Source organism: Gracilinanus agilis, chromosome 1 (assembly GCF_016433145.1).
Source record: "Gracilinanus agilis isolate LMUSP501 chromosome 1, AgileGrace, whole genome shotgun sequence".
Taxonomy (NCBI): Eukaryota; Metazoa; Chordata; class Mammalia; order Didelphimorphia; family Didelphidae; genus Gracilinanus; species Gracilinanus agilis.
In genome coordinates, this window is record NC_058130.1 from 69,284,704 (window position 1) to 69,308,516 (window position 23,813).

General features: G+C 37.2%; 1 protein-coding gene across 1 annotated transcript in view; it reads left to right on the plus strand.

Moving 5' to 3' along the window:
- XYLB (xylulokinase) overlaps positions 1–23,813 on the plus strand; it is a 254,081-nt gene that overhangs the window by 229,035 nt on the left and 1,233 nt on the right. The window contains exons 13-15 of the mRNA XM_044676323.1: positions 6,487–6,545; positions 13,695–13,782; positions 15,997–16,091. Of these exons, the coding sequence (XP_044532258.1) occupies positions 6,487–6,545; positions 13,695–13,782; positions 15,997–16,091 (242 nt within the window). The remainder of the gene's footprint in view (positions 1–6,486; positions 6,546–13,694; positions 13,783–15,996; positions 16,092–23,813) is intronic.

The window sequence follows — 23,813 nt, forward strand, 5'->3', positions numbered from 1 at the left end:
CTAGAAGTCTATAATATTAGACTTTTCTAAAATTCTATTCATCTCTTCAGCTTCTTTGTTTATTTTGTTATTAGACTCATCTAGGTCTGATGGGGATAAATTGAGATTCCCCACCATTAGAGTTTTACTGTTTATTTCTTCCTGTAATTCATTTAACTTTTCCTTTAAGAATTTGGATGCTATGCCATTTAGTGCACATATGTCCAGTGCATTAATATTAATTTATTATCCATGGAATTTGTTAGCAAAATGCTGATTCCCTATTTATTTTTTTAATTAGATCATTTAAAAATTTTGGCTTTGTCTGAGATCATGGTTTCTACCCCTGCCTCGTAATTTCAGCTGAAGCAAAATAAATTTTATTGAAGCTCCTTATTTTAACTCTGTGTTATCTTTCTCTTTCCAATTTGTTTTATTTAAAATCAAAACAAAACAAAAACCATATTGTTGGATTCTGGTTTCTAAACCATTCTTTCTTTTTCTACTTTATGAGTGAGTTCATTTCATTCATATAGTTGTGATAGCTATGTATTTCCCTCCATCCTGCTCTTATATCTTTCCTTCTCTTTTTTTCCATTTCCCCTTTAAGAGTTTGTTTTGCTTCTATTGCCTCTCTCAATTTATCCTCCTTCTCATTCAACTCTCTCTTCCATTAACCCCTTTATCTCCTACTTCTTTATTAAGCAACATCAATTTCTGGATCCAATCTGATGTCTATGTGCATTCTTTCCTCTTTAATCAGTTCAAATGAAATTGAGGTTCAGGTGTTGCTTACTCCCTTCCCCTCAATGTATAAATTCTTCCTTTCACACTTAGTTTGCGTGAGATAATATTATCCATTTTTCCTTTCCCTTTTCCCCTCTCTCAGTTTATTCCTCTTCTCCATCCTTCCATTCTTTTTAGATTATCCAAACATAATACAAGCACATTCACACCTTGTGTTTAATTATGGTCCCTCTAAGAGCCCCTAGTAATGGTAACGTTCTTAGGGAATACATTATCTTTTCCCCATACAATAATGTAAGTTAGTTTGATCTTCTTTGGTCCCACATAATTTCTCACCAATATTTACCTTTTTATGATTCTTGACTCTTGTGCTTACTTCTCAGATTTTCTATGCAGCTCTGGTATTTCCTTCATGAATGCTTGAAAGTTCTCAATTTCATTAAGGGTCCATTTTTTTCTTGGTTGTAAGCCTAGATCCTGTACCTTTAGGAGTATCAAGTTCCAATTTCTCTGTTTCTTTTTAATAGTGATTGCAGAATCTTGTGTTATCTTTACTGTACTTCCATAATAACTGAATAGTTTCTTTCTGGCTACTTGTACCATTTTCCCTTGACCTGGGAGTTCTGGACTTGGGCTATAATATTATAATGCTTCAGGGAGTATTCATTTTGGAGTTTTTTTCAAGAGATGACCAATGGATACTTTCCATTTTTACTTTGTCCTCAAGTTCTAAACTATCTGAGCAATTTTCTTTTATGATTTCTTGAAATTTGATTTCTACATTCTTTTTTTAAAATGATGACAAATTATCTTAAATCTATTTTCCAGGTTAGTTGTTTTCCCATCAGATATTTCCCATGGTCTTCTGTTTTTTCATGCTTTTGAGTTTGTTTTATTATTTCTCAATATCTCATGGAATCATCAACTTCCATTTGGCTAATTCTAATTTTCAAGGAGTTTATTTTCTTCACTGAAGTTTTATATCCCTTTTGCCAAGAAAAGCTGTAATATTATTTTCAGATTTCTCTTCCATGGTTTTCATTTAATTTTTTAAATCTATATTTAACATTTTCTTTAACTCTTTTGGGAATTCTTGTGGGGCTTGATCTAATCTGCATCTTTCTCTTCCTTCCTTCCTTCTTTTCTTTCTTTCTTTCTTTCTTCCCCTGATTTGTTTGTAGATGTTTTAAGTCATTCTCCTATGTTTGAGGTGGCTCTACTAAAGCTTCCCTGTCACCATAGAAGATTTTTATGATTGGGCTCTTTTGTGTTTGCTTATTCTTCCAGCATACTTTTTTGCTTTGGATTTATGTTAGTGGTGGGTTCCTTATGCTTCTGGAAGAAATGTCTGGCCTGAAATTCTGTTCTTTTATATTCTTCTGCTCCCTTCCCAGCTCAGCACAGAAGCCTGTGAGTTTTCAGTACAAATTGATGTGATATTGGATGAAACCTGTTTACTGCCCTTCTAGGGTGAGCTATACTAGTTGTTCACCCAGATTTAAGTCTGTTGGCTTGGGTGTTTAAATTTCAGTACATTGATTTATAGCTGAATAGTAATATATGAATATACACAAAGAATGGAAAGGGGGGTTGTACAAAAACTAGGAACCTCTTATGTAGTATATTTTTTCCATGTATTTTAAATTTATATGATAATAACACAACTGCCTTATTTACAAATATACCTTTCTTAATCTTCTATTCTCTTCTTTCTATATTCTAAATGTCTTACTGAGATTCCTTTTTTTGTGGGTATCACTATCACTATCCACTATTTCTACATATTCTCTTTCTAAATAAAAGCCAGCCATGTTAACAAGTCTCAATAGCCAAACAAAACAAATCCAATAAGTGGTTGTTTCTGTAAATGTTTATCTAATTCTAAATCTTTAATTATTTCTTTGCCAGGAGGTGGGAAGCAAATTTTGTCACCATTCTTCTGGAGTCATATTGGTCATACTTCTCAGAGTTCTGAGGTCTTTCAAAGTTGTTTCTCTTTACAGTTTTGTGTTCACCATGTTAATTTTCCTCCTGATTCTACTAACTTCACTCTGCATCAGTTCATACAGAATCTCCTATGTTTCTCTGATTTGTCTTATTCATCATTAGAGGGATTAATGTTAGAAATGAAGTCAAAATACCATTATTTGCAGATGGCATGATAGTATACTTAGAAATCCAAATTAACATTCAGTCATGATAAAAATGTTGATGTTAATAACAGTAATAAGTATAAAGTGTATTAATTCACCATTGATGAAGCTGTGAAGTATTTCAACCCTTTGGAATCACTCACCTTAAACAAAAAAGGAGATATATGAGGGAACCAAGGCACATAACGATTAAATGACTGGTCCAAGGTTGTACAGTTAGTAAATGTCAGAGCCAGGATTCAAATCCAGGTCCTCTGTATCCAAGGCCAGCATTCTTTCTACTCTGTCTAGCTACATCTCTTTTCCTTCTGAATAAACCCTGGAAAAAGCAGACTCAATCTATTTGGCATATGGTGGAGAGAAAAGAAGGGAAGGAGGGAACAAATGCTGGAATGAGAGCACTTGGAGATGGGGGAAGCCAGAAGCTCTTACAAATCAAGGTGTGGCCAGGGATATCAAGCCTGACATTGCTCAGGGACTAAAAGAGATAGATGTCTCTATCCCCAACTGGGAGCTCATATATTTATAGTTTATAGGGAGCTAACCAGAGTCTGAGTTAGTCATTTCCTAACTTGGGGTGGGAATCTGTATCTTATTTTGATCTGACTTCCTGTGAATTGAGGGTCCCTGACCTGGGGATTCCTCACAGTCCAAGCAGCTGCTTTATAGTGAGCTTAAAGGGCATCCACCAACAGGGTAGAAGGCAAAAATGTTTTAGGGATTTACAGGCTCAAGGCAGCTGTGCTTAGCCCAGAAACCATAGCAGCAGATAGGCATATAGACAGAGACATACAAGCTAGAGTGGCATCAACGTTTACAAAAAATGAAAACTCTGTTTAAATGAAGGCAGTCACCATCAGCAATGGGACATTTAGGAAGTCAAATAGTCACAGATCTAAAGGCAATCTAGAATTTGGTGCTATGCTTTTGCCACATTCCTGAATACCTATTTATAATGTAAATGTATGTATACCAAATCATACTTTCCCATTGAATACCCTCATAATCTCAAAGATGCATTCCTGCAGAAAATATTTCATGTAAATTTTGGGGGGACATTTTTTGAGGTGGAAAGACTAGTGTATTGTTATACTTATTTGTATTTCCTTGGATAATTTTTTCCTTTCTCATGTTTGGTAGAAGTGAGTTAGTTATTTAATTGGCCAGGTTAATTATCTATAAATGTTTAGGTAGAGAGCCCAAAGCTCGCCAACTGGTAAGTCAGTCAACAAGTAATCAGTAAGTGCTTCCTCTAGGCCAGGTTTTGTGCGATGTCTTGAGAATACAAAGGAAAAAAGCAAGTTGCCTGTCCTCAGAAGGTCTTATTCCAATGTCAAGAGCTATGTACATATAAGATACATAGGGGGTCAATGAGGAGCAATCTCATAGGGAACTCAGTATCAGTGGAAGAAAAAGAAAGCCCAGAAAAGGCATCCTGCAGATATAAGAAGCCAGCAGGGGAAAGATGAAGAGGGGTAGAATTCCAGGTATGGGGTACAGCCAATGAAAATTTAGAGAACACAGAAATAGAGTGTCATATGCAAAAAAAACTACAAGAAGACCAGTGTCACTGAAGGCTATGTGGAGGAGGGAGTCGAATATGAGAAGATTAAAAAGGAGCCCACTTTGAAATACTTTAAAAGCCAAAGGATTGTATATTTGATACTGTAGGTTATAGAGTTAGAGTCAACCTTGGTTGGCTGTGGTTTGGCTTAGAATTATGAAGAATGAAGAATAGAGTAAGTCAATCTCAAAACCATTGAAAAAAAAACAAGGTATTCTGGGATCTAGAAGCTATTCTGGACTCAGATCATACTGAGGGGAATACCTGAGAGGTATGGCTCCTGGACCTAAAGACTAGACTTATAGACTTTAGTTGAATTAAAATACTTTGAAGTAGCAAGGCATCTGGACCAAGATTATATAATATACACATATTATATATTATATATATTGTATAGAATAATAATATATAAAAAAGACCATGCGATTTGAAATCAGGAGATCAAGCTTTAAATTGTTTTATCTGTTTGGGTCTTCATTTCTCAGAGGAAAAGTATTGAGTAAATTTGCAGGTCTTCTAATTGGTGAAGAGCAGATTATTTTATTTACATTTTTAATGAGCTATATTGTACTATAATACTTTAGCATTTACAAAGTAACTTCCATCCTAATTCAATAATTACACATTAAACATTTCCTATAGAGAAGGTTCTATACTAGATCCTAGGGGATACACAACCCAAAGGAAGGAGAGGCCCTTCCTTCAAGGAGCTTACATTCTACTTTCCCCACAGGAGCCTTGAAGATAGATCCCCATTTGACCAATGAGAAATTGAGGCTAAGAAAAATTAAATGACTTACTTATAGCTAGAGAGCTACTAAACAGAAGGACCAGGACCCAAAGCCAGGACTTCTGACTCCCAGGCCAGAATTTTTCCCACATGATTCTCTGGTCTTCATTTTCTGCATGTGCCCTAACCCTAAGCACTCTCTACAGAGGGGAACAGAATTGTCCAGTGAAAAGAAGGCTGAATTTGGAGTCAGAGGAGCTGGGACTGAATGTCAGCTTACCATCTGCAAGGTCTTGAGTAGGGCATTTAACCTATCTGGGCTTCAATTTCTTCATCTATAAAATGAGAAGGATTTGGACTAAATGACCTTGAAGATCACTGTCAGCTTTAAATTTATGAACATATCACAGTTTATTCTGTCTCAGTTTATTCTTCACGCAGAGAATCAAAGACTCTCAGAGTTGGAAAGGGACTTAGAAACCACCCAGCCCAGCTCTCCATTCAAAGCAGGATTCCTTTCTGTGACATCCCTGATAGTAGTCTGCCCAAAACACTCTGACTTCAAGGCAGATTTCACCAGGGGAGGGGTTTAAGACTTAAATTTGGAAGAGGAAAAATATATATCTAAATTTTCACTAACCTTGAACTAAAACTAAACATGATCTTCAATTATTTATTGCTGACACATTGTTATTATGATATCATTGTTGTAGAATGATTATCAATGATTTAAAAACATTATTCTGAGAAGCAGGCTCATAGGCTTTACCCTACTGCTACAGGGGTCCATGATACATATTAAGGCTAAGAATACCTCACTTAAATACAGAATCTGCTTAAATACCTTCAGTGATGGGGAGTTCCTGGACTCCTGGGACAACCCACTCTGTTGTTGTCACTGTTGGAAAGTTCTTAAGAGTCTCTACAGTCTGCACTCTTGCAAGCTCATAAAGATGGTCTCATTGGGCTAAGTGTATTGGGATTCTTAAGGGAATCCTTAGACAGGAAGGAGTCAGAGGACTCGGCTCTCATTCCCTTCCTGTCTATTCTTTCCATCAGTATATGTGGTCATAATCCATGTACTGTCCTTTTTTGAAATTATCACATACCTTGGGATCACAATAGGATAAAGTTAACAACTCCTTTTAGCAACCACATATTGTTAAGAACAAAGGGTGTAAAATTCTATTTCTCTTTCCATAAGAAGGATATAAGAAGTAAGACAATCTGTGACCATATGTCTGTGTCAAAGAAACATGAATTATAAGTAAGCTTGATCAAGCCAATCTCAGCTTCACTCTTTTCCCTTACAGTGCCAAGGACCAAGATTCTGGCTACTGGAGGAGCCTCACATAATAGAGACATCTTACAGGTGAGTGCAGATAACAGCCATTAAGGCTTACATGTTCAATTCCTGATTCTGTTATGGAATTGTAGGAATTGGGAACCACAGAGCCTCAAAATTGAAAGGGACCTCATGCCTCTAGGCTTACAAAAATGCTTAGGTCTCCCTACCCTCTCTTAAAAATAAAACAAAGCAAATGAAAAAAAACCCATTACCTTGATCCAGCTACTTCTCCAGCTCACCCTACTCCTTTAGTGCCAAATTTTATGGAAGAGTGACCTTTACTTGCAACACTCCATTACTCTTTAGTCCCCTGCAATCTGGTTCCCATTTTCTTCATTCAACTAAAACTTCCTACACCCCCAACCCCAAAGATCTACTGATTTCCAAATATGCTGGGCTTTTTATAGTTCTATTTTCCTTGGCTTCTTTGTAGCATTTAACATGGTTGTTGTTCAGTTATGTCCTACTCTTTGTGACCCTATTTGGAGTTTTCTGGGAAAAGATACTGGAGTAGTTTGCTATTTATTTCTGTTTTACAGATGAGGAAACTGAGTCAAAAAGGGGTAATTGACTTGCTGAGGTTCACACAGCTAAGAAGTGCCTGAGGCAGGATTTAAACTCAGATCTTCCAATCTCCAACCTCAGCAATCTAGTTTAGCATGGCTAGACACCCCCTTTTCTGAATATTCTCCTCTCTTCCCTTGGTATCCAAAACACTGTACTCTTCTAATTCTTTTCCTATTTCTCACTCCCCTCATCTGTTCCTGCTGGCTCTCTATCTTCCTCCTACTTCCTAAATATGGGCATCCTCTAAGGTTCTGACCTCAGTCCTCTTCCCTATCTATGCTCTCTCCTTTGGCAACCTCATTTATTCCCATGACTGTATACTAATAACTTTCAAATTTGTGTTTCAGACCCTGAGCTCTAGTTCCATATTTTCAGTTGCTGGCTGGACATCTCCATCTGAACATCATGCCAGCATCATCCTGAGTATGCATGAGCTTAGAGCCTATGGCCTTTTGTGGCCAAAGATTATCACAGAAACAGCCAAAAGTTCCCTTGGGGAGATCCCGGGGAACACTGTCCAGGAGGGTAGGCTAGGATTATGATGGTGATGGCAATAGGCCTGAGGTACCCCAAGAGAGTTTTGGGAACCTGTCAAAATGTGAGGTGGGATCTTATATCAGTCTCGGTCAGGTTAAAAACAGGGGAGAGAAAATTGGGTGGAGAGTGGATGAAGATGAATATCAACATTTGAGGGGAAAACTGGGGCAGTCACGCTGAAAATGGAATCTGAGCGTACTGCAGAAGTCATGATTTGGCAGGGAGATAAGGCGGGAACTGGGCTTTAAGCAACTGGATCAAAGCAGCTGGCTAGTGTTTATGAAAAGAGCTTTTATTATGCTCTCTATTGGCTGGGCCAAGTGAAGCTTTTATCTGCAAGCTGGCCCTTCTACCGCCACTGTGGTCATGAGGAGCCAACTGGCCCCATTCTTACAGATACCTCAAACTCAACAGATCCAAAATTGAATTCATCCTATTGCCTGCCAAATCTGCTTCTCTTTTGCATGTGGGATCTCAAAACATTCCTGTAGGGTGCTGGGGGAAACTCTCCAATTCCATATTCTTCCAGGTCAGTCTTTTCAGTCATGTCTAACTCTTTGTGGTCATTTGTGCTTTTCTTGGCAAAGATACTAGAGTGGTTTGCCATTTTCTTCTCCAGTTCACTTTACAGATGAGGAAACTGAGGCAAACATTGTTAAGTAACCTTTCCAGAGTCATGCAGCTAGGAAGTATCTGAGACTGGATTTGAACTCTGGTTTTCTTGCTTCCAGACCCAGCACTCTATCCACTGTGCCACTTAGCTACCCCCAATTCTATCTGACAAGAATTTATTAATCTATGTGTTGGGCATATAGGTGTTTATGTGTGCACCCCAAATGTGTGATTTCACTGGTCTAAGGAGTTAACTGTGAGAAAATATTCCCTATGGATGCAGACTTAAGGCATCTCTGCAGTTTATAGATTAGGGACTCATCTGAAGTGTTGAGAAGTTCAGTGAATTAGTCATTAGTGGCATGACTTAAATGCAGGTCTTCCTGATTCAGAGATCAGCGCTCTATTCACTAGATCATGATATTTTGGGGGATGCAAAGGCAAAATGAAAAATTGCTCCTCACCCCGGGGAGTTTACATTCCAATGGGAAGAAACATGTAAACAGACAAACATACACATGATAATCTGAGCAAGAGGCAATGAGCATTAACTCAGAGGGTTAAGCAGCATCTAAGTATAATAACTAAAGTGGAAAATGTGGCAGTTAATATTTCTTAAAGCACTTTAACATTTGCAGTTTACAAATATGATCTTATTCCATCTTTATTTCATTTTTCTGTTGAGGAAACAGAAAGGTTAAATTAATTACGAAGGGTCCTATAGCTAGTAAGTATCAGAAGCAGGATTTGAACTTGGGTCTTCTTCACTCCAAGTCAGTCACTATATCCACTGTACCACATAGCTGTCTCAGAAATACAGCCTCAAAAATGCTGCCTCTGAAATACCAGCCTTTACCAATTCCGTTGCCTTGCAATGAGAAGAAACTTAATTTGGTAGTTACATAGCACAGTATGTGGAGTATTCAAGGACCAAAATTCAAATCTGATCTTGGATTCTGGCTCAATTTTCTCCCCTGTAAAATGGTGACAATGAAAATACCTGCCTCACAAGTTTGTTAAAAGGATAAATGATTTAATATTTGTAGAATGCTTTGCAAACTTTAGAGTTCTATATAAAGATTATTATTGTTGTTGTTATCATCATTACTTAGTTAGTATTTAGTCGTCTAGTGAATTGCTGAATACTGATTACTTGCCACGTAAAGACAGTACCACATACTGTCATAAGAGGCTATACATAATGCTTACACACACATAAGCATACAACCAGACAGGTGGTGCAGTAGATAGTGCACCAGACCTGGAATCAGGAAGACCTGATTCAAATGTGGCCTCAGAAACTTTCTAACACGGATAGTCACTTAACCTCTTTTTGCCAGTTTCCTCATCTATAAGATGGGGATAACAATAGCACCTACCTCCCAGGATTGTTGAGAAGATCAGTTAGTAGAATGTGTATGAAGTGCTTACTTAGCACAGTGCCTAGCACATAGTAGGGTGCTTCATAAATGTTAGCTATTATTATTAATCAAAGTGAAATATATCCATGTGAGAGAATTTTTCCCTTGGGAAAACCAGCTCCTTTTTTATGCCTCAGATACTCCTCTCTGCTCATTGAACAGTCCAAATCACCTAATAACACAGACATAGTTGTTGGGGGTTTTTTTATGTTTTTTTTTCAATCAGGCTAGTTCCTCTTTCTTAAGACTATCACAGTTTTGAACCACAGTTCCACAGCAACATTAAATTACAACTCTTGCTTTCCCCTGTCCTTAGTGCTGACTGAAGAGGTTACTATCCCAACACCTGTGCTATTGAACACTTTTTTTTAAAGGGCTATGGACAGCTAGGTGGCTCTGTGAATAAAAAGCCAGGCTTGGTTTCCAGGTGCGAGGTCCTGGGTTCACATATGGCCTCAGACACTTCTTAGCTGTGTGGCCCTAGGCAAGTCATTTAACCCCAGTTGCCTAGTTCTAGTCCTTAGACCTTCTGCCTTTGATTCTAAGAGAGAAGGTAAGAGTTTTTAAAAAATAGGTGGCTAACACCTTCCCTCTAACAACTTCTATTTCTATTGAGAGCTTCCCCAATCACTTAAGGCTCAATGCCTAAATTAATCTGGTCTCTCTTCTCTCTCCTTTACCATTAAGTTACAAAGTCCTAACTGTGTTGATTTCTACAAGGTTTTTCATATTTACTCCCCCTCTTTCCATTACCCCTACCACTACCCTAGTTTAAACCTTCATTTTCTTATGCTTAAACTATAATAATCATTTTGTAGCTGGCCTCCTAACTTCTGTCCTTTCCCCTTTTCAACCCATCTTTCTCAGTACTGCAAAAATAATCTTCCTAATGTATAGCTTTTATTTACCCATTCACTTAATCAAGAGCCTTCTGTGACTCTCATAGTCTATGTGGTAAAGGCCTTAGCTTGAAATTCCAGGTCTTACACAGTTTGGATTCAATTTACCTTTCTATTCTTATTTTAACATTTCTGACTTTAATGGATTCTACATTCTAGACAAACTGAACTACTCTCATCTTTCTTTCTCATTTTTATGCCTTTTAGTCTATTGGCTCCCACTCCTGGATTGCATTCTTCCCCTAACTCTGTACCTATTGAAATCCTTTCCTTCCTTAAGACTAAAGATGTGTCACCTTTCCCATGAAGCCAGTCCTGATCATCCCACTTGAAATGGGTCTCTCCCCCAGAATTTTCTAGTTCTCTGTTTGGACTTCTCTTTTTTACTTATAATATTCCAGTTTGTCTCATAGTCATTTGTGTTCATATCTTACCTATTCTAGAAGATTACGAACTCCTTAAGGATGGAGATGATCTTATTTGCTCTAAGATTTCAAAGCATCTAGCCAGTGCCTTTCCTTTAATAAATGCTATTTTTAAAATGTTGTTTGAATTGCAATGGAACCTGTGTTCCGGTGCAGGAATCCTGCTTCAGTGTGTATCCTCCTTTGAACTTTTTCAGTGTTTGGGAAACTATGATATGTCTTTCAGTTGGAAAAATTCTGGTTTCTGAAGATACAAGTCCCCTTTGCACAATAGTCCTTAAATATTTGAAGACACCTTCAAATCCACTACCTACCCACATGTACTCCATCTTCATCCATATCTGCACATATCTTCTTCTTCCATCAATATCCAACTTAAAAGCCTTGCTTGTTCACCAAGATGAAAATAATTTAATTTTTAAAAAAGTTTCTGGATCTCTTCTTTACCCTTCTAACATTCAGCCTTATGTTATACTTACATGTTCACATATCATTGTCACCACAAATTAATGTGAACTTATAAGAGTTTATAAATAAATAAGAGATAGACAGCATTATGAGCCGTCAAGTGGATAATTTTGACTACATTAAATTAAAATGATTTTGTACAAATAAAACTTATGTAGCCAAGATTAGAAGGAAAGCAGAAAACTGAATAGGAAATTTTATAGGCAGTTTTTCAGATAAAGGTACCATATTTAAAATACATAGAGAACTTTGCCAAATTTATAAGAATATAGGCCATTTTCCAGTTGATAAATGGTCAAAAGATATAAAAGACAGCTTTCAGATAATAAAACCAAAGCTATATATCACCATATTAAAAATTCTCTAAGTCATTGATTAGAGAAATGCAATCAAAACAACTCTGAGATAACATCTCACACATCAGATTGGCTAAAATGACAAAAGGACAAATGTTGGAGGGGATGTGGAAAAATGCGGACATTAATACATTGTTGGTGGAATTGTAAATTGATCTAACCACTTTGAAGAGCAGTCCAGATTTATGCTCAAAGAGTTATATAACTGTGTATACCTTTTGACTCAGAAATACCACTATTGGGTTTGTCCCCTAAAGTGATTGGGGAAACAGAAAAGAACCTTTATGTTCTAAAATATTTATAACAGCTCTCTTTTGGTGTCAAAAGACTGGAAATTGAAGGGATGGATGCCTATGAATTGAGAAATGGCTAAAGAAATTGTGGCTATGATTATGATGGAATACTACTGTGTCATAAGAAATGATGAGCAGGTTAATTTTAGAAAAACATGGAAAGACCAACATGAAATTATGAAGGATAAAATGAGCAGAACCAAGAAACATTATATACAGCAACCGGAATATTGTTTAAAGAATGATTTGTGTATGCCATCTCCAGAGAAAGAACTGAAATAAGCAAGACAAAGTTTTGTTTTATATATATACACATATATATAAGACATAATTTGCCTACAAATATATATAGTCAAATTATGTCTTATTTAATGGGAGGAGGGAAGGGATGGAGGGAGTTACCTGAGTGCTTTAATACAACAAACAAATTAATTAATTAAAAAATTATTCATGTAAACTTCTGAAGGCCCCCAACTGTGTAATTCTCCATGTTTATTATCCCAGTTTTTAGCACATAGTATTGAACATAGTAAGTACTTAATAAATATTCACTGAATTGAATTGAATTTGGAATAGAAAAATGGAGGTGACAAAGTCAAACCACACTTATGAAAAACTGAAAAGTGGACAAAGACTAGAGATCAGAAAATTGGGACACTAATGCATTGCTGGTGGAGTTGTGAATTGATTCAACCATTCTGGAAGGCAATTTGGAATTATGCCCAAAAGGCTTTAAAAGAATGCATAGCCCTTTGATCTAGCAACACTACTACTAGGTTTGTGCCCCCAAAGAATTAAGAAAAAATGATTATACAAAAATATTTATAGCTGTGCTCTTTGTGTTGGCAAAAAAAATTGGAAAATGAGGAAGTGTCCCTGGATTAAGGAATGGCTGAACAAATTGTGGTATATGATGGTGATGGAATACTATTGTGCTATAAGAAATGATGAACTACTTGATTTCTATAAAAACTGGGGAGACCTTCATGAACTGATGAAGAGTGAAATGAGCAGAACCAGGAGAACATTGTGCACAGTAACTAAAACATTATGGGTTAATCAAATGTAATAGACTTTGCTACCAATAGCAATGCAATAATGCAGGACAATCCCTAGGAACTTATGAGAAAGAATGTTATCCACATTGATAGAAAGAACAGTGAGAGTAGAGATACAGAAGAGAACACAACTTATTTATGTGGGTATAGGATTTGGGGGTCTTAAAAGACTATTCCATTACAAAAATGAATAATATAGAAATAGGTATTGAGTGATAATGCATGTCTCAGTGGTATTGCTTATCAGCTCCAGGAGGTGGGGAGGGCAGAAGGGAGGGAGAGAACATGAATCAGGTAACCTTGAAAAAAATACTCAAAAATAAATAAATTTTTTAAAAAAGACTAGTGATCAGACAATGGCTCCAAGGAGCAACGGGATCCAGTGAAATTTTTTTGAGATGAAAATTTGGATGTATTTGAAGCCAGGAGGCAAGGAACTGATGGAGAGGAACTAACAGAATTAGAACTGGAAACGCACATTCTCAGTAATGGAAGTGACTCATTGTGAGATAATGGAAACTTCATGTTCTCCCACAGGTTTTATCTGATGTGTTCAATGCCCCAGTATACACTATTGAAACTGCCAACTCAGCTTGTTTGGGATGTGCTTATAGAGCAATTCATGGTAAGATTATAGATAAATATATACACTAAATGGATTCCTCAGTCCTCTTCTTATTTTGGTGCCTTTGCATATGCTATTCACTCTTTTAAAAATGGAATCTCTTTTTCCATCCTTCGAGGCCCACTTCATGTATCACCTCCTCCATGAAGCTTTCCTGATCATGCTATGTAGAATTTATCTTTTCCTCCTCGGAGATACTATAGGACTGTGTATATCCCTTACTTTGCTTTCACAATCTACCTCATTTCATAGCTGTTTGTGTACATGTCTCATCTTCTCTTATGGGTTGCTAGTTCTTTGGAGAATGTGAAGATGAATAAAGCATAATTTCAGCTCTCAAAGTATCTAGTCTAGTTCAAATTTGATCTCAGACATCTCCTAGCTGTGTGATTCTGGGCAAGTCACTTAACCCCCATTGCCTACCCCTTATCAGTCTTCTGCCTTGAAACCAATACACAGTATTGATTCCAAAACAGAAGATAAGGGGTTTAAAAAATTTTCAGCGTTAAACTTATTTCTGTTCCCCACCTCTCACATCCAGTTAGGAGGTAGATGCTACCATTTCCCCAGACCTTTTGTGTACTGTTCAGTCACAATGGAGAACAATATATCATCTTTATTTTCCAATAAAGTAATGGAATTTGAAAAATCTTAAAATTAGGAAGGGTAAGTTCTTTGAGGGTTCATCCCTCATTTTAAGAAGTATTTGTTAAGCACTTAATGTATTAAAGAACCCAGAAAGTAATCTTTAGTCATATGAAAAAATGCTCTAAATTGCTCTTGAAGAAATGCAAACAACTGTGAAGTACCACTTCATACCTCTTAGATTGTCTAAAATGACAGAAAAGGAAAATGATAAATATTGTAGAGAATGCAGAAAAATTGGGACATTAATGTACTATTGGAGTTGTGATCTGATCCAACCATTCTGGAGAACAATTTAGAACTATGCTTAAAGGACTCTAAAACTGTATATACCCTTTGGTCCACCAATACCATCACTAGGTCTGTATCCCAAACAGATTTTTAAAATGGGAAAAGGACCTATTTGTACAAAAATATTTATTGCAGCTCTTTTTGCGGTATCAAGAAATTAGAAATTGAGGGATTGTCTGTCAATTAGGGAATGGTTGAACAAGTTGTAGTCTATGATGGTGATGGAATACTATTGTGCTGTAAGAAATGATGAGCGGAATGATTTCAGAAAGAGCTGGAAAGACTTATATGAACTGATGTAAAGTGAAATGAGCAGAACCAAAAGAACATTACACACAGTAACAGCAATATTCCTTAATGAACAGCTGTGAATGGCCTAGTTATTGTCAGCAATGCAGTGATACAACTCAATCCCAGAGACTTATGAATAAAAATGCCTTCTGCCCTCTGAGAAAGAACTGATGGAATCTAATGCAGACTGAAACATACTATATTTCATTTTCTTTTTTCTTTTTCTTTCATTTTAAATCTCTTCCACAAAACAACTAATATGGGAAAATATTTTACAGGATTGCACATATAAAATATCAGATTGTTTATTGTCTCAGGGAGCAGGTAGGGAAGGGAAAAGAAGAAGTGAGAGGAGAGTCAGGAGAAAGAATTTGGAACTCAGAACTTTAAAAAAATGAATATAAAAATTGTTTCTATTTTTAACAGTGGAAAAATAAAATATTATTTTTAAAAGAAGTTAGGCATAATTAAAAGAAAAAGAACCTAGGTGACGCAAACATACGGTCCTGTCACCCATGTCCTGGAAATGATAACATATATATATAAGTAACTATAATGGAATTTAAACTATGATAAGTGAATAAGAAGCACAGATGAGAAAGACATAACTAATGAGTGAGGAGATCAGAGGGAGTTCATGGTGAATATGGCATTTAAGTTAAGCCTAGAGGGGAGGTAGCATTTTAGTGAATCAGTACGAATGAGGAGCTAGAGACAAGATGTTCCAGGTAGAGGGAGTGTAGTTTTAAACCCATCTTTCCTCTCTCCTTGGGGACCATTCATTGATCATCTCTCCTCCAGATGATCCTTCATCCTTCCTCAGAAGTCAGCCCTCATTTTCTCTCATCCTTCTTCAAGGATAATTTCTCATGCCTCCTCAGGGACAAGTTCTCATCTTTTCTCAGTGACCAGCCCTTCTCGTTCTTTTTCTGGAACCAGTTCTCATTACTTTATTGCTTTGCTCTAAAATGTGATTAATCCTTTCAGGCCTTGCCATAGGGGAGAAGGCTTCCTTTACTGATGTTGTGAAATTAGCCCCGGAGCCCAGATTAGCCGCTGTACCAACTGCTGGAGCAGCTCAGGTGAGCACATCTGGTGGGAAGGGGGAAAAGGAGGGAATGGAGCCATTTCCAGATTCCTTTGTAACCAGAGCTATTTAAGCATATTATGTGTCAAACTCAGTAAGAGCCGGGCTTGCATTTCTGAAATAATGAGCCCCGTTCTAAGAAGACTCTGAGGTCACATTGCCTAAGAAATAATTGTGAAATGAGCCTCCTCTGTCTCCATTGGATGTGAAGACAAGGAACTCTCTAGGAGCTTGCCCTCCTCACCTCCCTGGACACTTCAAGGACTTACTCTTTCACTTAACTCTGTGTGGCAAGAAGGCCCTTGAGCTCCTTGGGCTAATTCTCCTTCCTTTCTCGAATCTTTAGAAGAGGCTGACCTGTTTAAATAGCCATTCTCTACTGGGAGCTTCCTTTAAATGAGCCATCTGTCATTGTGCCTGGTACTTATTTATACACATGGCATTTTTTCCTCAAAGGATTTCTAAGATCGTCATAGATTCATGCTTATTCTATCCTCATAAAATGCATTCTTATTGCATTGTTCACATGAGGCAAGTAGAATCAGCATCGGACTGGAGTTAAAACCATGGGTTGTTTTTTTGTTTGTTTTTTGTTTTTTTAACTTTACCTTCTGTCTTAAAAGCAATCCTAAGTATTGGGTCAAGACAGAAGAGAGGTAAGGGCTAGGCAATTGGGGTTAAGTGACTTGCCCAGGATCACACAGGTAGGAAGTGTCTAAGGCCAGCTTTGAACCCAGAGAACCATGGGGGTTTTAATCCTGGATACGTGACTTAATAGGTGCATGACTTACTTGGGCAAGTCATCACTTCTTTCTTATGAAACTTAGTTTCCTTATCAATAAAATGGAGGAGACATCTAGCCTGTTTATCTTGCTAAGTTTTTTAGGGAATCAAAAGAAATAACATAGGTAAAAGTGCTTCATTAGGTATTTAATGCAAACTTTGTAAAGTCCAGGTTCATAGATCAGAGCAGAAGAGATCTTAGAAATCATCTAGATATCTCCCCCCATGTTTTACAGATGAAGAAATTGAGGCCAAGAAAGGATAAATGATTTGCAGAAGGTCACATAGGTAGTAAGTGACAGAGATGGAATTTGAACTCAGGTCTTCTGACTTTAGAACCACTATACTTCTACTATATATTTTACAAATGAAGAAACCAAAGCAAAATAAAGAAAAAGAATCGATCTAAGGTCTTATGAGTGGGTGATCCTATTGAATTCCATTTAACAAATCTTTACTGAGCCCCTCCTGTGTACCAGGCACTGTGCTAGATGTTGGGGCTACAAAGGCAAAAGGAATTAAAACACAATTCCACTCATAGTCTAGTGCCTTGTCCAGTAAACTCAGTGAAGCATTAATCAGTCTTCTCTCCTGGAACTGCTCCTCTCCCCAAGCTAATCCAAACCAGCCAGCATGAAAGAAAAAACTTGGAGACCTCCAAAGTCCATGTGAACAGACAATGAGATGCTACAGCTGCTGCATTCAGATTTTCAGATTCAGCCCTATGTTAATAATTTATTATAAACTGAAATGCTCGGCTTCTTGGCTAATTAAGCAAAGAGGCATAAGAGGAAATAGGATTATCCTGAGATAATCACATCTGACCATGATATGGAGTAAAATCCAGTTACCAAAAAAATCATAATAACAATCTCTCACATTTGTACAGCATTTTACAGTTCACAAGGTGCTCATTTCCATTATCTCATTTCATTCTCAGAAAGACCCTATGAGCTGGCCAGAGCAGGGATCATAGAATCATTGATTTGGGGCTGAAAAGGATCTTGGAATTCATCAAATCCAAATCCTTCATTTTATATAAGGGAAAACTGAAGCCCAGATAGTGACTTCTCCAGGGTCATACAGCTTGTAAGTGTCAAAGGTGGGAAATGAGCCAAAGTCTTCTTAGCCTGAAACCCAGGACCTTGTCCACTATACCATGTTGCCCCTTGTGATTATTTTCCCCCTTTTACAGAAGAGACCAGAGGGAAGCGCTGTCTTTGTACAAGATCACAGGGTTATATGGCTCAGATGAGGGGAACATTATATGTTCCAGTGGACAGTATAAGTTCATGACCATCCTCTTAGGAATAAAATTCTTCATGGCTCCAATTTTAAGAGCCTCTATCTTCCACTGCCTTCTCCTATGAGCAAAGACCCCAAGAAATCAAACTGGATATCAGAGAGCTGAGACTTTAGATTCCTGTTGTGACAGTGTGGGTCATGTTGGCATGGCAAGGAAATAGGGGGACACCTATAAATGGAGCCATTGGAGGATGGGAATGGGAAGAAGTCTTGAGACATAGAACTTTGCAAAAATGGGGCCAAGTATTAAGTTAATGAGCTGGCCATCATTGAGCTTAAGGAGGATAAGATAGCTAAGACTCAGAGAGTAGTAGACTTTGTTGTCAGGATGTGGAGGTTACAGAGAACCACAAACATAGCTACAAACAGAAGGTGTTGAAGGTGGCCAAGAGAGTCATTTTCCCCAATTTTCAGGGTAGAGCCTGGAGTAGGGAAGAAGCTTCCTTCTTGGGCTGAACTGAGGGAGATAAATGAAGCTGGGAGGGAATGGTGGCTAAGAGTGTTGCTAATGTTTTGTTGTTTCTCTTTTTTGATTTCTCATTTTCTTTTCTGTTTCAAGTGAATGCTCTTGCTGATTCTGTATTATAGCTTACTTGAGTTTCTGTTAGCATAATAATAAAGAATTTAGATCTGGGTGAACTTTAGAGACCCTCAGTTTCACCATGGAGTGAAGACATAAGCCTTGTAAGGGTATATTGACTGGAAATATCATGCACAAAGATGAACCCCAAGTCTGTGAGGGCTTAGTGAAGGTTGGGTCATGGGTGACTTTTAGTAAGTGATTTATCTGGGACTAGACATACCTTCTATGCCAAGTGTTCTTAAATTGGGGTCTGAGAACTTGTTTTTCAGGTTATATTGATAACTTCAATATAATTTAGTTTAATTTTATATGTATATGTGTATTATATATAAATATTTTTATTGTCAACATTTTTCAATATAGTTTTTTTCTATAGTCCTATGCATTTTATTTTATTTGTTTAAAAACCTTATTGGAAAGGAGTAAACATTTATATAGTACTTACTGTATGTCAGGCACTGTGCTAAACACTTAAAAACATATATACATATATATGTATGTGTGTGTGTGTGTATATATATATATGAATATATATATATATATAGCCTTTGATTCTCACAACAACTGTGCAAGATAGGTGCTATTATTGTCTTTTTTAATTATTTTACAGTTGAGGAAACTATAAGTGACTCACCCAGGTCACACATCTAACAAGTGTCTGAGGCTGGATTTGAACTCAAGTTTTCTGATTCTAGACCTAGGACTCTATCCACTATACTACTGGCTGTCTCTATTCTCAGAAGAGATCCATAGACTTTATTGGATTGCCAAAGACACATTAAATAGTGAAGAACCTATTCTCTGTATCCTCTTATTCTCTCAAGTCATGCCTCAGAGGAGAGAACCCACAGACCACTTATAGATCTGTTTATCCTTTGGTGGCATAATTCAATTTAAAAAACCATTTAATATGGATTGACTGTGTTCTTTCCCAAAGCAAATAACCATGGAGACAGTAGAAGGCCAGAGCTGGTCCTTTTTTTTTGGTGGAATTTGCCTCTCCTAGTAGGGAAATGCTCATCTCATAAGACAGTTGCTGAAGCTTGTGTCTAGCCCATAGCTATGCCCTGGCAAGGTTTGCTAGTAGAGCAAAGTCTAACACAAATCTGCCCCAAACACCTTTAAGGTATGAGCAAGTTTCATCCTGTGATAATGGTTTTGATGACTGTCTCTGGGTCAGACTTATTAGGTTTTAGGACAATAGAGGAAATTTGTATTTCTGGGTTCTGCATAACATTGGGTGTTCTTTCTTCCTTTAGACATTATTTATAGAAAAGGAATTATTATAATTGCCTCAGGAATTCACTTAGGAGAAGGCATGTAAGCTGAAGTCAGTGAAATAGGCCATTAGAAATTCTAGAACAATATTCTATCCACACACCTATTAATATCTTTTTTATCCCTTTAATAAGTTGCAGTAGATTGTCTAATAACTGTTAATATCCCAAGAGGATAGTTGGGGTTTTCTGTTTTTAAGATTTTTCAGCTTGTTTGGCCAAGGCCATCAGGGAAAATGCATTTTGCATATCTTTCACATAATTGGGATTTTTAGCCTCTAAACAGCATTTTTATTTCATTTAGGGATGAAACTCTGATCCCCAAAATGCCACACATACTCCCAGCAGAAGCGAAGGTGGTGCGCATTATCATTGTCATTATTAACAATAATAATAGCATTTGTTGTGGTGGTAACAGACATTCTTGTCTCATTCATATGCCCAGGTAGAGTTCATGTGTGTGATGCCTTGGGGTTGGGAAATGGTGGTGATTGGCAGCTAGTCCCTCTATCAGATGCCCATATTTGTGCCCATACCATGGTACATAGACCACCATTACTAACCAACCATAGGTAGAAAAAATATCATTCATCAACTGCACCACCATTCAGAGGAATAAAAGATGACAGGATAAGTGGAGATCAAAGGCTCATAGGCACAGAGCTAAAGACGACTTTATAGGCCATCTGGTCCAACTTATTGATTTCATAGATGGATAATACACATGAAAACTTGTATAAATACTATTATTAATAATTTATAATATTCTAGTATTATACATATGATTATTTGTCATATAGCACATTATACTTGCAATTAATAATATTAATAATGAATTACCCTATTGGTAGTACCCTTAAGTATATAGATTATTAGTAGTATATCTTTTAGTACTATAGAGTAATATTAATATTATTGTATGAATGATATTCATATTATTACCCTAATTTTGTACTTGAGACTATTGAGGTTCAGAGAAGTTGACATTGTCCAAGGTCACACTGGTAGTAAATGGTGGAGCTGTGGTTTGAACCAGACATTCTCAGTCCAAATCCAATGTTACTCCTGCTGTACCACTTAGGATGGTGGGTTAGGAAGGGCACTCTTTAAGGAAGAGATGGGCCAAGATTCAAGTTCTGCCTCTGACACTTATTAACTTTGTGGCTCAGATTCCTCCTCTATAAAGAAAATAAGAGTCTAGACTAGATTGATTTTATGGTTTCTTTCAGCTCTAAAGCTATGAATTTGCCATTCCCTGAACTCCATTGTGGCCAAAGGGTCCCACCTCATTCTCACCAAAACTCTTGACTACTAATATAATTAAACAAACATTACCTTGACTCACCTGAGACCCATCCCCAGAGCTCAGAGGGTCAGAATTCTGTGAGCATAGAGCCCTCGGTGTTCATTTGGCTCCTGAAAGCCCTTGGCCTCAGTTTATACAGAAACGGATGTGCCTTCAATGTGGTGTGAGTTTGGTTGTCACTGATGGTATGTAACAGGTACTTTAATTGTGGCAACAATTGGAAAAATATGCCCATCTTATGTTTGGCTGCAGCAACTTATTAAGCCATCTACAAAATCTTGGAAGAGGAGCTGCAGTCTGTACAAGTGGACAGAGGGCTCATGCTGATAAAATCAATGGAAGTCTTAAGGAGCTATACTAAATTTGCACAGTGCCTAACAGTTTTTCACATCCATTATCTCATTTGGCCCCATCAGCTTCCCAAGGGCCATGACTGAGCCTTCTCCTTTTCTTGTAAGTAGAGAAGCCAAATACTCGAAATGTGGTAAGTCTGCAGTTCAATTCAATCAACATTTTAGGCACCTGCTATGTGCTATTCATTGCATTGGGCACTGGGAATACAATGACAGAAAGAAAATGGTCTTTATTCTCAAGAAACTTACATTCTGCTGAGAGGCTACAACGTGTATGTAGAGAAATCAACATAAATACACACGAAAAAATAATTGGAGGGGTAAGTGTGCCAAAATATTTAAAGCAACACTCTTTTTAGGGGCAAAGTTAGAGAAACCATAGATATCCATCCATTGTGAAATGAGTAAACAACATGTGATATGTTCATGGAATAAAGAATATGGTTAATACTGAGAAGCTGCAAAGACCTGTATGAACTGATGCAAAGCGAAGGAAGCTAGACCAGGGAAAAATATATGCAGCTACAACAATGGAAATGGAAAGAATGACAACAAAACATTCAAAAGTAAATGTTGTACAATTATAATGGCCGAGGTTGGCCCCAAAGAAGAGATATAAGAAAATACTTTCTCCCACTTATTTGTGGGTGTAGAACACTATATAATGTCAAACTTTTTCAATATGTTGCTTAGTTTTGATGAGCTCTTTTTCTTCCTTTTTAAAGTTCTCTATTAGAAGGGATGGTGCTCTAGAAAGAGTGGGGGAGGAATACAGTGAGTAATGTAGATGATGTAAACACATAAGATATCCATAAAATTTATTTTTTAAAAAGTAATTTCAAAGGGACCACTAGCAACTGAGGGGATTAGCAAAGGTCTCATGGAGGAAGTAATATGGGCTAAGCTTATAATGGAGTTATGGATGCCACTTGTTGACTGCCTACTATTCAAAAAAAATTCTAAATTTAAGAAGAAAAAGAGGAACAGTATAAAACATGGTTCCTCTTCTTAAGAAGCTCACTTTTCTTTCAAAAGCACAACTGATATGAATGAAATACTTAGTGAGTATTGCTTGGCAAGATACTCTTGATAGATAAATTGATAAAGAGATGACAGATATGGATAGCTAGATATATAGATAGAGATAAATATAGATAGAGATATAGTCCAAAGATTAGCCGAGCTAGGTATAAAAAGGCCATCACCAATCACGACTTTTTTCAGCCACAACAATTCCTAAAGACTATCTGAGGCCATGATCTATGTCTCAATCAAGAGCTATACCAGGCACAGCAACTCTCTTCCATAGGAAACCAGCCAAGGTCTAGAGTCTGAGCTCACCATATAGTTTAGTGTCTACTTTGGGAATTAAACTCTCATTTTTTGAAAAAGTAACCATGTTGTGTAAAGATCAAAGGAGACTAGAAATCCAGAGAAAGGATATGACTTTCACTTCCCTTTCATTTCAAAAGCACGTATTAAGTAGGAGGATCTAGATTTGAATCCAGCTCTGACTCCAAGTCAAATCATTCCACCATCACATCACATTATTCAGCCTTCTTGGCCAGTACTTCTCTGTGACAGACTACTTTGAATTACAGCATTTATTGGTATAAATTTACTTTTAAAAACGACAGCCTGTGTTTTCATCTGTATAGGGAAATCCCAGGGAAGAACTCATTCTATCAATGCAACTGTACAACTTAGAGATTTGTCTGGGGAACCGAAAAATTAAGGGACTTGGGGGCAGCTGGGTGGTTTAGTGGCTAGAGAGCCAGGCCTAGAGATTGGAGGTCCTGGGTTCAAAACTGGCCTCAGATACTTCCTAGCTATATGATCCTAGGCAAGTCACTTAATCCCCACAGTAATCCCTTACCACTCTTTACCTTGAAACCAATACACAATATTGATTCTAAGGTGGAAGGTAAGAGTTTTTTTTTAAATTAAAGGACTTATCCAAGGTCATATAGTCAACATGTCAGAGGTAGGACTTGAACTCAGACCTTTCTTTCTCTCTTTCTTTCTTTCTTTCTTTCTTTCTTTCTTTCTTTCTTTCTTTCTTTCTTTCTTTCTTCCTTCCTTCCTTCCTTCCTTCCTTCCTTCCTTCCTT